Source organism: Eptesicus fuscus, unplaced genomic scaffold, assembly GCF_027574615.1.
Source record: "Eptesicus fuscus isolate TK198812 unplaced genomic scaffold, DD_ASM_mEF_20220401 scaffold_63, whole genome shotgun sequence".
NCBI classification, from domain to species: Eukaryota; Metazoa; Chordata; class Mammalia; order Chiroptera; family Vespertilionidae; genus Eptesicus; species Eptesicus fuscus.
In genome coordinates, this window is record NW_026557629.1 from 151,725 (window position 1) to 163,850 (window position 12,126).

The window sequence follows — 12,126 nt, forward strand, 5'->3', positions numbered from 1 at the left end:
CCAGGTGAAGGAAAAGTCTATTGCACGAAACTTCGTGCAACGGGCTTCTAGTTTATAATATTGAAGCAAGAGCATCTTATTGACGTCCACGAAAGCCAATAATAAATGTTGGTTCAGGAGGCAGTGTGACAAAACACATGTGTCTGAGGCAGAGGTGTGTGTGCAGGGCTGGCCTGTAGCTCATAAGTTAAGGGACAAGAGGTCTTCTGGGCCTCAGTTTCCTTACCTTGAGAATTAAAAAGTATTGTTTTAAGATTCTCTCACATCCAAAAACAGATCAAACAACTCTGAGAATTTGACTCCCTCTTCATGTTGAAATAAGACTATTATTACATTACTCAAAAGAGAACCTCAGATAATATGGAACTTTATATGATATTACAAATTCTACTAGAGGCCTGGTGCACAAATTCATGCACAGGTGGGAGTCCCTTGGCCTGGTCACTGATCGGGGCCGATTGGGGCTGTCTTGCCCAGTCCTGATCCGGGCTGATCAGGGCCAGCCAGCCAGGGGGAGGGACTATGGGAGGTTCACTGTGGGAGTGCAATGACCACGAGGGGGCAGCTCCTTCATTGAGTGTCTGCCCTCTGGTGGTCAGTATGCATCATAGCGACCGAATGTTGGGTCATTCGGCCGCTTAGGCTTTTATATCTATAGATTCCCTAAGCTACATGATACTTATCAGGACCCTGCCTCACTCAGCTGCTCTCTCTGACTACAAGGCCTTTTTCTTCCACCTTTTCTCAGCAAGGTTAACCCCACTTCCCATCTACTTCCAGGGTACCTCTGCCAGCAGCCACACTACAGAACTTCTCCATTTCTCTACTTTTACACACCTGAGTTACTACTTGTCACATGTTATCAACTGCTTCCAGGGCATCCCCCTCATAAAAAGTGAGCTTCTCTAGGGAAGGCAGGACTTTCCCTCCTCTTCTACCTCCAACTGCTGAGCACAGAATCTGGGGCAAATTAGGAGTTCAACAAGTGTTTGACCAATTATCTAAAATCAATTGCAACTGGAAGGTAAATCCTACTACAGATACAATTAGAATTTACCTGCAGTAGTGTCAGATTTATGACAATAACTTTTTGAGACCCGCTAGAGAATAAATTATCTTTAAAACACTAGAAATACTCATGTCTTTTAGAAGTATTCATTGATTTGTTAAGAGCCCAACAATACAGCAATAATCAAATACGGAAATAGCCAAAACTATGTTGGGAAAATCCACTTAGAGTAAAACCAAAACCCAATTCTAGTCACTGTAAATAGTTGAAAGTAATAGTAGTATTCTTTAATATCATAGAATACCAACAATTTTAATATACTTCATTTTGTTAGTGGCAAAATGGCACATTTTGTTAGTGGCAAAATGAATATAATAGAATCAGGGACATAGAAAGGGTTTGGACTGACAATTCTCAGGGGAAAGGGGGTGTGAGGGGTGAGGGAAGAGATTGGACAAAAATCTTACACCGATGGATGAAGACAGTGGCGGCGGGTAAGGGCATGGGGTGGGGTGGGGAATCAGGTGGAGAGGAGCTATGGGGGAAAAAAAAGAGGAACACATGTAATAATCTGAACAATAAATATTTATTAAAAAAAACAGAATTATAAAATGTTGGTGGCCCTAGCCAGTTTGTCTCAGTGGATAGAGCACCGGCCTGCAGACTGAAGGGTCCCGGGCTCAATTCTGGTTAAGGGCACATGCCCAGGTTGCAGGCTCGATCCCCAGTAGAGGTGGTGCAGGAAGCAGCCGATCAATGATTATCTCTTATCATTGACGTTTCTATCTCTTTCTGAAATCAATTAAAACTAAAAAACAAAAAAACAAGCAAAAAAACCAAACGTCTTGGCGAACAAACTCAAGGAAATCCCCAGGAAGCAGAAAAAGACAAAATGGGAAATAAGAGGGGGAAATATTTAGAGATTTTTCCAGGAATACTAGTCTAAGAGTTCCAACTTCTGAGTAATAGGAATATTAGGAAAAAAGAAGGAATAAAGAATGTATAAAAGAAACAAAAATATTCCCTGAAAGTAGATAAGACCTGAAGTCTTGATGGCCACAATAAAATGAAAAGGTTCATACCAAAACATAACATGAAACTTCAGAATCCCAGGAATAGGTAAGCTTCTAAACATTTCCAGAGAAGAAAGGGTGGGGAAAATTACTAAAGTTGCAAATATATAATGTATCATACATTACCAATATATTTAAGAGTAACAATATAATGAGAAAATAGTAGAAATGTATTTAGAACTGCAAAAATTTATTTCAACCTATAATTATCTGCTTTATTAATAAGTAGGAGGCATTTCAGAAAGGCTAGATCTCTAAACAATTTCTGCCCATGTATCCTTTCCCAGGAAAAAGTTCTTGGGTGAAAAAAAGGAGAATAACAATACAGAGGAAAACATAAACACGGGACAAAGATTTTCAACCAGTGTACCACCCAGCACACTGGTGTGTGGCAAGAATATTTACAAAATGCAATACCTAATAAAGTTTTTTTAAAAAAAGAAAAAGAAAAAAAAATGCAATACCTGAGTATTTGGGCAGGGGCACTGACCTTTTCCCTTACATTGTCAAATAATAAAATGACAACAGCCAATACCACAATAGATGTCAAAAGTGAATGAATGACAATTATACTTTTTTTTAGATCGGTAAAAAATATATTTTTTGGTGTGTCACAGAATTTTAGTCATTAGTTTATGCATGCCATGAGATGAAAAAGGTTGAAAATTGCTGACCTAAGAAACCAGGGATCCAACACAAGAGTGTGTGAGATCCCAGATGACTTTAAAGGAATATGCTTAAAAGCAGGCACAGAACAGGCCTTTGGAGAACAAGGGTATAGCAGAGGAGGATAACAAAAGGCTAGGAAGATGGCTTCCAATAAGAAATGGAACAAATGTGTTTAGTACATGGAAAATATTTTTGACAGGCATGTGACAAATGTCACAGCATGTTCAGAAAAAAAGAAAAGAAGTGATTACACTAAAAAAATTAATTCCACACACATAAAAATGAAATCTTACTAGGTATTATGTTAATGTAGCATAAATGTAGTGATTTGTCTAATAGTCATCTTTCTCTGCCAAGTTCCTAGGTTGTTAGATATAAAGCAGTTATTTCTGAAATGAGAAAGACCAGCCTACTTGCTGCATTTGGCTAAGTGAGACATGTTGATGAGAAAGAGGGGTTTGGATTGTCCTGGAGAAGTGTAGCAGTGCTCAAATTTCAGTAATATAGGGGGTCCCAAAAATGAATACACATTTTAACAGCTGATAACTCAATTTTCTTTTTTCTTTCTTTCTTTACAAACCCTTGTGTAGAAGGCTGACTTTCAATAGATTGTAGCTAGGGAGCTGCTCTGCAAAGTACGAAACCCCAACCCAGAAGCAGGTAGTCTATGAATGGTTTAGCACCAGGTTCCCCACGAATGTGCAATGCGTGAAGGGCGTGGGGGTGGCCCCCTTTCCGGCCCCACCCCGTTTCCCAGGACAAAGGGCTCTCCGCACCGGACCCAGTCCCAAAGCATGGCGGAGCATGCCACGCCACCTCAGCGAGGTGGTTGGGCGCGATGGCCCACTGGCAGGGACTGGGGGGAACCCGCTATCTGAGGCCAACCGAGGCTCCCCGGTGCTGCCATATCGTTCCGCCTGGGCGGGATTCTGACTTAGAGGCGTTCAGTCATAATCCCACAGATGGTAGCTTTGCCCCATCGGCTCCTCAGCCAAGCACATACACCAAATGTCTGAACCTGCGGTGATAACTCAATTTTTACTCCTTTTCAGGTTTAACTGATTCAAATTAATAGGTAAAGCCAGCGTATACTTTGAACAAAGAAAACTTACTTTAAACTCTGACTAGACATTTTTTAATGGGGAGATATAAAACTGGCAATAGGTGACAAATTGAGGGCACACAATTATCGACTAAAATAATTAATTCTTGACATTTGCAATTCTATTGCTTTGTTTTGCCAGCAGTGCCTGGACCAGAATGGTCATCAGTTGGAAAACAGGTACTGACAAAATTTATTCACTTCTGTAGAGTCTTTCAAATTTTGAAAATGAACTATCCTACCTAATAAAAGACTAATATGCAAAATGACCGAATGGTGGAATGGCCGGTTGCTATGATGTGCACTGACCACAAGGGGGCAGATGCTCAATGCAGGAGCTGCCCCCTGGTGGTCAGTGCATGCCCACAATGGGAGTGCAGCTTGGCTGCTCCAGCAGTGGGCCTATGCCCACAGGCCACACCCCCCACCAGTGCATGAATCTCGTGCACAGGGCCTCTAGTAAGCTAATAAACACCAACATAATCATGCAGAGTGCATATACATTTTTTGATCAAAAGAATGAAGGGTATACAAGCAAAAGGCACCGCCAGATAACTAGATGGCTCAACAGTAACAAATATTTGCATAGTCATGATAACAGAAACACTGATTCTAATTTACTAAAAACCATGATACATGTTGGGAGAACAGAAGAAAGGAAATAAGACCACCCTGCAGAGAGGAAGCTAAGCTTTCAGCTGCTACAATTAGTCAATAGATAACACAAAAATTGCCTTAGCTATTATCTTGTTGTTAATTTTGTTAAAAAACAAAATTAAAAGTTAAGGCAAAAAATTAAGGCAGATTTTTATACCACAACCATGTTACTGACATTTAACTTAAAGGTCAGAACCCCTTTAAAAAATGACCATTACTAAGCCAAAAACTTTCCTGAATATGTAAACTCGTTAATTAAGATAACATAAGTGATTAAGAAAATCTTCCAAAAAAGGTTCCTGCTAATGATACCTGGTTCATAATAGATTTCTAACAATTATGGCAGGCAATTTTTAATTCAAATTACTATTTCTTACATAACTTTTCAACTATTTACTTACATGGTAGAAATAGTTGTTCTTTCTCTTTCCTCCCACTAAGAATAAAAAGAATTAACTGATCAATAATGATACAAATGCCGTAGAAAAAACAGAAGTTACTGATTACCTGAAAGATTACTAATATACAAAACTGGAGGCACACACTCCTTAGGACTGCAGAGACGGGCACAGGATAGCATTTTCTTTACTGTCTCACCCTCTCTCTACCGGTGAGCAGCCCATGGCTCTGGAAGAAACTGAGACATACAGCAATCCTAACCAAAATGATCAGCTCCAGACAGTCATGTACACATGCCATGAAAATGCATGTTAAACCCCCCACTTTTTATTGACCTGCATGGATTCAAATAAAATGGACCCTTCCCTGCCTATACTTCTGCTGTCACAATCAACTGAAAGACTCGATCCGTGTGCCTTTTAAAGCAAGTAAACTTGACTGAACATAACGTTAAGGAAAATAAGCAGGCAAGCAGAAGCGTTAAAATCCTACAGTTCTGAGTTCTTATCCTAAAACAAACAGGACACAGGAAATGGACATTGTTGCACATGCTCCTGCTAAGCTTCTGGGGAACCCAAGAGGGCTCTGTTCCTCTGATGTACCCTGGTAGCATTACATAGAGCGAGAGAGTTTGAATAGCTTCAAATTCTAATGTGAGATAGCATCCTTTGCTTGAGCACTATGTAAGATCACAAATTCAATCCTCATATATAAACAACTGAGATGTTTTTATTTGTTCAAACAAAAACCTGTGACCTAAATTCTATCTTGACTTACCAATCATTTGACATTTCTTCAGGAAAATTGTGCCAGCCCTTGGATGGTTAGAAGGGATTAAACCTGAAGCCCAGAAAAAGGCATACAATTTTGTTGAGTAGAAAAATTCATAATTTAAAAAATAGCTATACATCAATTTATATCACTTACTGTTGGGAAGTCTTTTTAAGTAATAGTAATAAGCCAATTTTAATTTTAGTAAAGGCAACAATATAAAAATTCTACTAGGAAAATTCAAAATTGCAGAAATTTGCTATACATGTGTAGTAAAACCAGGCTATGTCTTAGGCTTTATTTTTTAACTTGGACCTAAATAATCTATGAATTATGTATGTGTTTCCCCACGTCTACTTATCAATTAGAAATGGTCACTCTCTTTCGTGCTAATATTACCAACACATTTCAGAAAGTGTCAAGAAACAAGTTAAACTGTGGCCAATTATTGTCAACTACCTGCTCATATATCAAATATGCCCAAATCACATGAGCTGTATTTGGCAAATGTTCTTTACTATTAGGCTAATTCTCACTCCATTCACAAAATGAACTTATTTAGTTAGCTGAGGCTTACTTGGGGCTATTCATCGTGGCACACTTAAAAGAATAGCATAAAAGCTCATTGCTTTAATCTACAGGGAACCTTTCATGACAGTGACTTTTTATACTTTCATCAAAGTGATTTTTTTCAATCTTTATTGTTCAAAGTATTACAGATGTCCCCTATTTTCCACAATTGTCCCCTTCTAGCCCACCCCCAGGCCTGCACCACCCTATTGTCTGTGTCCATGGGTTATGCATATATGCACACAAGTTTTTTGCTTGATCTATTCCCAGCCACCCACCCACTCCAGCCTTCCCTCTGAGATTCATCAGCTGTTTCATATTTCTGTATCTCTGGATCAATTTTGTTCATCAGTTTGTTGTTGTTGTTTTAGACATAGATGGAATGGTAGTTGTTGCTTCTGAGTTGTATACAATAATTTCAAATGGAAATAATCAAGACTGGAGCAAGTTAAATAGACTCACTTTGTGGAGAGTTTATAATATATAGGCTGCATTCTAAAGAGCTTTGTATGCATCACCAAATCGAATTGGGCACATCTATCATCTGCATGTCAGCCTCTCCTGTTCAGCAGCTGGTTTCACAGTTGGTTCACATCTCTAAGTCTCGGTTTTTTCATCAGCAATAGGAGAATATACACAGGACTTGTTTGCAGTTAGAAGGACCAAACGGGCTATACATGGGAGTGAGTTGTCAATCTTGAAAGAACCATATAAAGGTCCTATTTTGGTCTCTCATCCAATACTACCCATCTACTAACTGGTTTATAAAATCACTCAGACAGAGGCATACTTTACAGCACCAAACAGAGTGAACAGAAATTTCACAGGTTCTCATTTGTTTTGTGTTTAAAGGTACAATTAATTAATTCACATAATTTATTCACTTTTTCACACTGTTTTAATATTCTGAACAGGGAGTACTTTTCAGTTATAAAGACATATCCATCATCCAGGTGAATCCCTGGGCTTAATTATTCTAATTTTTAAAGAAATTAAAAGCTCATCTAGAGTTTAAATAGAATACGAGCTATGATGTTTTTTCTCTATGAAATAATTAAATAATCGCTGCCATTTAAATGGAAAAAAATGGGCCAAAGAGGCTTTAACATCTTTGTAAATGTATGCTTTCTACTTCACAAATCACACTCTTCATTAGCTACATTGTTACCCAGAATTATTTTAAACCAAGTACCCTATCTTCTCTCTTCTCCCTCTCTCCTCCCACTTCTCCACTCCCCAAGCTCCTCTTCAGGCATCTGGTCTTTAGAACTTTTATCTCAACATTCTTACAGTTAAACAGGAATCTACTGGCAGTAGGAGAGACGATGAAGACAAACATTCTTGGACACAATTTTACATCTTAACTGCCAAGACTTTGTTACAAATTAAAGTCTACATGTATGTGTTTTCTTTGGAAACTTTTGACCAACATTCTTGTGAACAACCCATCCCTCCTTGAGAACAAGCGATATGACGGGAAGTCTGTTAGGTCACTGAAGTAAGACAGAGGGAAATTTGTGTCAACATGGACATATGAATCAGAACTCCCTGGGTCCTCCTATATGTAAAACTCAAACAAACAACTATTCTCTGTAGGTCTGGCAGTAATGTTTCTCAAAATCATTTGAGAAATTTTGAGTTCCCTCTCCCACCATTTCCTTCTGTGTTCAAATTATAGTTGGAAGGAGTAAACAGCTTCTATCCAGGCAACTGAAAACAGCCTACGCAAGAACACATATAGGTTCTATGTCAGTTATTGATTTTGAGTTTACATAACAAACCCTAAAATCTTTGCAGCTGAACTGTCCAGAGTATCAACTATCTTAACAGGTGGGAGCAAGGGTATTACTGGGCCCTACCTCATTCCTACACTACGTACCATAATGCTCGATAAGGATAGGGAGATGGGATGGAAACTCTGCAGTTGGGATGTTCAAGTTTTCATTGAAAAAAGGAGAACATATACCCAGAATTCTTCCTGGAGTCCCAGGAGACATTAAACAGAGCCATGAACAGGAAGGGACAACAGGCGGGTCTCAGGCTGAGCTGGGTATAGAAGAAAGAACTGGACATCTGGGTAGTGCACAGGGAAAGGAAGTGGCCAGACACGACAGGGAGAAATAAAGGTTCGGGATACCAGAAAGAAGGCAAGACGGCGTCTGAGGTGGTGCTCATCTAGAGCATCCTGGGGTCAGCAGGGGCCAGAGGTGGAACTGACAGCACTGAGCACCTGCCACCTCCTTACCTTTGGGCATTTGCAGGTCACTGAGGCGCAGCACAGGGTGGCATTTGCAGAACACCAAACCCAGGTCCTTATGTTCCCGGGCAGCTCGAGTCACCTCACAGACATAAGACTCAGGGTATGGATTCACCCACTCCAAGCTCCGGCCCACTTTGGGGCTGGCATTGGGCTTCAGGCAGCGGCAGGTGAGTTTGTTCCCCATGAGGAACCTCTACTCCTCGCTGCTGTCACTGCCTTCGCTCAACAGTCCCCCCAACCCACCCTCTCCCCCCAAAATGGCCAACCCCGCCCCTGCTGCCCCCCGCCCCCCCACCCAGCTGTCAGCCGCTGCCGCGTCCACTGAGGTGACTGGTCGGTGAGGACAGCCGGCAGTCTCACTCAGTTCAAAGGCGTGCTGATCAGGCAACTGCTGAGAATCACAACCACTGCAAGAAGAGAGCACAGCCGAAGCTCCACCGCCTGCCACAGCGCTTCTCAACTGAAGGCAGGGCTCCTGGCCGGCCCCAGCCAACCAGAGCACATTCTGTGGTCACCTGGTTACGAGGGACCAATCACGGCAGAGTTCCCTCCGCGTGCCCGCAGGGCAGAGAAGGCAGCGGGTCAGAATGGGGCCCTCCCTGCCCTGCAGCCCTCCACCCCTTTCCCAGCGCACACGTGTGGCCCAGTCTCGGGTTCCTTACAGAATTTCCTCAGCACAGTCAAATGCTGTCAGGAGGGCAGGAAACCTACAAATGCCCATAGCGGTGGCAACTGGGTGAAGAAGTGAATACATTTTTCAATTACTGTACACGTTTTGGAGAAGAATAGAAAAAAAATCAAGAAGAAAAAGACGTATACAATAATTACAAAATGTACAAACGTTTACAAACCCTTCAATCAAATAGATTCCCCCCCCCCCCCACACACACACAGAAAGGACCAGAGGGAATGTTCTCCTTTATTAAAAGGATAGCAGGAGAGAAAGGTCACCTCAAAAAATCAGGGAAGCAGAGATTATTAACATTCAACAGTATAAGAGACATAAGTATGTTTTGGTGACAAGAATGAGTAATATTTTAAAATGTGGAGACCACAGTGGAATGGGAAATGATCTGATGAACTTCAGTGCTTTTTTTTTTTAAATAGCATCCAGTTAAATCCGTAGGACCTGGATATAACTAGTTGCTATCCTATATAATAAAAAATTAATATGCAGATTGACCATCACTCCAACACACACCATTACCCCATGTGGACACAAGATAGCCACAACAAGATGGCCACTACAAGATGGCCAGCAGGGGAGGGCAGTTGGGAGGCACCAGGCCAGCAGGTGAGGGCAGTTGAGAGGGACCAGGCCTGCAAGGGAGGGCAGTTGGAGGCGATCAACCCTGCAGGGCAGGGCAGTGAGGGGTGACCAGGCTGGCAGAGGAGGAAAGTGGGGGGCAAACAGGCTGGCAGGGGAGCAGTTAGGCATCAGTCAGGCTGGCAGCGGAGTGGTTAAGGGGTGATCAGGCTGGCAGGCATAAGCAGTTAGGGGCAATCAGGAAGGCAGGCAGGCGAGCAGTTTAGGCAGATCCCACTGGGATCGGGCCTAAATGGGCCGTCAGACATCCCTCCAGCGGTACCAGATTAGAGAGGGTGCAGGCTGGGCTGAGGGACACCCCCCCCCTCCATGCACAAATTTCATGCACTGGGCCTCTAGTTAATAATATTGTTGTCTAAAGTCCTAGGAATGCCATTAGACAGCAGTTTGATGACTCTTGTAAGCTTGAGACAACACTGAAGATGATGTGGTAAAACAGTGCCCGCACTTAACAAGAGACACACCCAACAAAAACCAGACTTCCTCTACCAGACATTTAAGGTTTTCCCTCCGGGCCCAGTCACCCAGGAAAACGTGCTCCTTCTGTGGACTCTGCCCCTCCTCCCGCCCTCCCCTCCGCGGAGGGACAAGAAGAAAGCCCGTTAGAGCGGGTGTAGGCCTGTCCCAGGGCACCAGGCAGCCCACTCTCCGGACCCCCTTCCATTTGTTCAGCAGGGCCCCCCACACTGCCGCCAGACCTCAGGGAGCCAGGGCCCTGCCTCACTGTCAGACTTCCTGTCCCCGGGTGTCTGCTGGCTTCTCCCCGCAGGGCAGGCTCCACGGATGCCTGTGGACACAGACACGGAAGGAAGGAGCCGCCTCCCGCCTTCCATCTCTGCACCTCCATCCGGGAGAGGGGGACCTATGGAATCCGCGTGTGGGCTGGAGAAAGGGGCACATCCGCCTCTGCCAGACTCCTCCTGTCCTGCACAGGACCCCGCAGAGCCCCGCAGGAAGCGCCCAGCCACAGCCAAGGGGGCGGCAGCGGGGCCCTTGCCCCCGCCCCGCGACCACGCCCGCCCGGAGCCCCCGCCTGACGCCTTCGCTGAATTCCGAACCCGCACAGACCAGAGGCCCTGAGCCAGGACCCACTTCCTCACTGTGGACTCGGTCAACCCGCTCTGGTCTCCCCGCAGCACCAGGCCGACCGGGCAGGGTCCCCGTGACACCCCTCAGGGCCCCCCGAAGTCCCAGCACCCCACGAAGCCGGCGAGTGATGGCTGGGGGCCTGGGCGGCCTCGGGGAGCCTGGCGGGCAGCGGGGAAGCTGCTGTGCTGAGCTGGAGGGCAGGTGAGCCCCACCTGGTGGGCGAGCCCCGCCCCGTGTCCTCAGGGCTGAGCTGGGGGTCCCCTCTCCTGGGGAAGAGCCCGCTCCCGTGTCCTGAGGACGGAGACCCGGGCGGCCTGGTCCTCTGTCCCTGTGGGTTGGACCAGCTTTCCCTCTGAGGTTGGCAGATGTGTGAGGCCCTGGGCACCCAGAGCGGGTCTACTTAGCCCTCCAAATACCGCTTTCCAGGCGCGAATTCTCAGCCATGAACACCTGCCGCACGCTGCATGGCCCTTGCCTGCGGTTTCTCTGCCCTCCCCGCTGACCTGTCCGCCAGATTGGCTCCAGCCCGCCACACCACACACGCCATTTCCCCCTCCCCACAACGGCCCAGGCAGGGCCCGGGCCCGGCCCCGAGAGCCCCCGCTGACCAGCTCTCTCTGCGGTCTCCCTGGTCTGTGCCCGGAAAGTGTCCTGTAGACGCGCCCTCCGTGGCTCTCCAGCTGCCGGGGGTGTGGGGAGGCCGCGTGCAGCTGGGCATGCGCTCTGGACGTCCAGGGCACACGCTCTCCACGCTGGGGGCACGCGCTCTGACGCACGGGACGTGTACTCTGACGCATGGGGCACGCACTGTGACGCACGGGACGTGCACTCTGACGCATGGGGCACGTGCTCTGACGCACGGGGCATGTGAGCTGATGCCCTGGGCACGTGCTCGTGCCTTCCTGGCCAGTGGCTGCGGGAGTTGAGCTCTGTGGTCAGGAGGCTGGTGCACGTGGTGACGCCCTGTTGGCCCTGTACGCCCTTTGCTCCGGGCTGAAGGCTCCTGGGTGTGGCCGTGACCCCCTGCCCTGCGGGGACCTGCAGGTAAGCAGAGCCCCAGGGGAGCTCCCCCCACCAGTGCGGGGGGAGGGACAAAGATGTCACCTCAGGCGCCCCTGTGAGTTTCTTTCTCCCGTTTGTCAGAAGCCATGGCTCGGTGGCCCCTCGGGAGTGAGGCTGTCTGTCCACAGGAGTGATGTC

General features: G+C 45.7%; 1 protein-coding gene across 1 annotated transcript in view; it reads right to left on the bottom strand.

Annotated features, from left to right (window-relative positions):
* Positions 1 to 11,793, bottom strand: part of LOC129148498 (cyclin-Y-like protein 1) — a 28,771-nt gene extending 16,978 nt beyond the window's left edge. The window contains exons 1-3 of the mRNA XM_054713479.1: positions 11,535 to 11,793; positions 5,687 to 5,749; positions 4,912 to 4,946 (exon numbers count right to left, since the gene is read on the bottom strand). Of these exons, the coding sequence (XP_054569454.1) occupies positions 4,912 to 4,946; positions 5,687 to 5,749; positions 11,535 to 11,793 (357 nt within the window). The remainder of the gene's footprint in view (positions 1 to 4,911; positions 4,947 to 5,686; positions 5,750 to 11,534) is intronic.
* Positions 11,794 to 12,126: the final 333 nt, after the last annotated feature.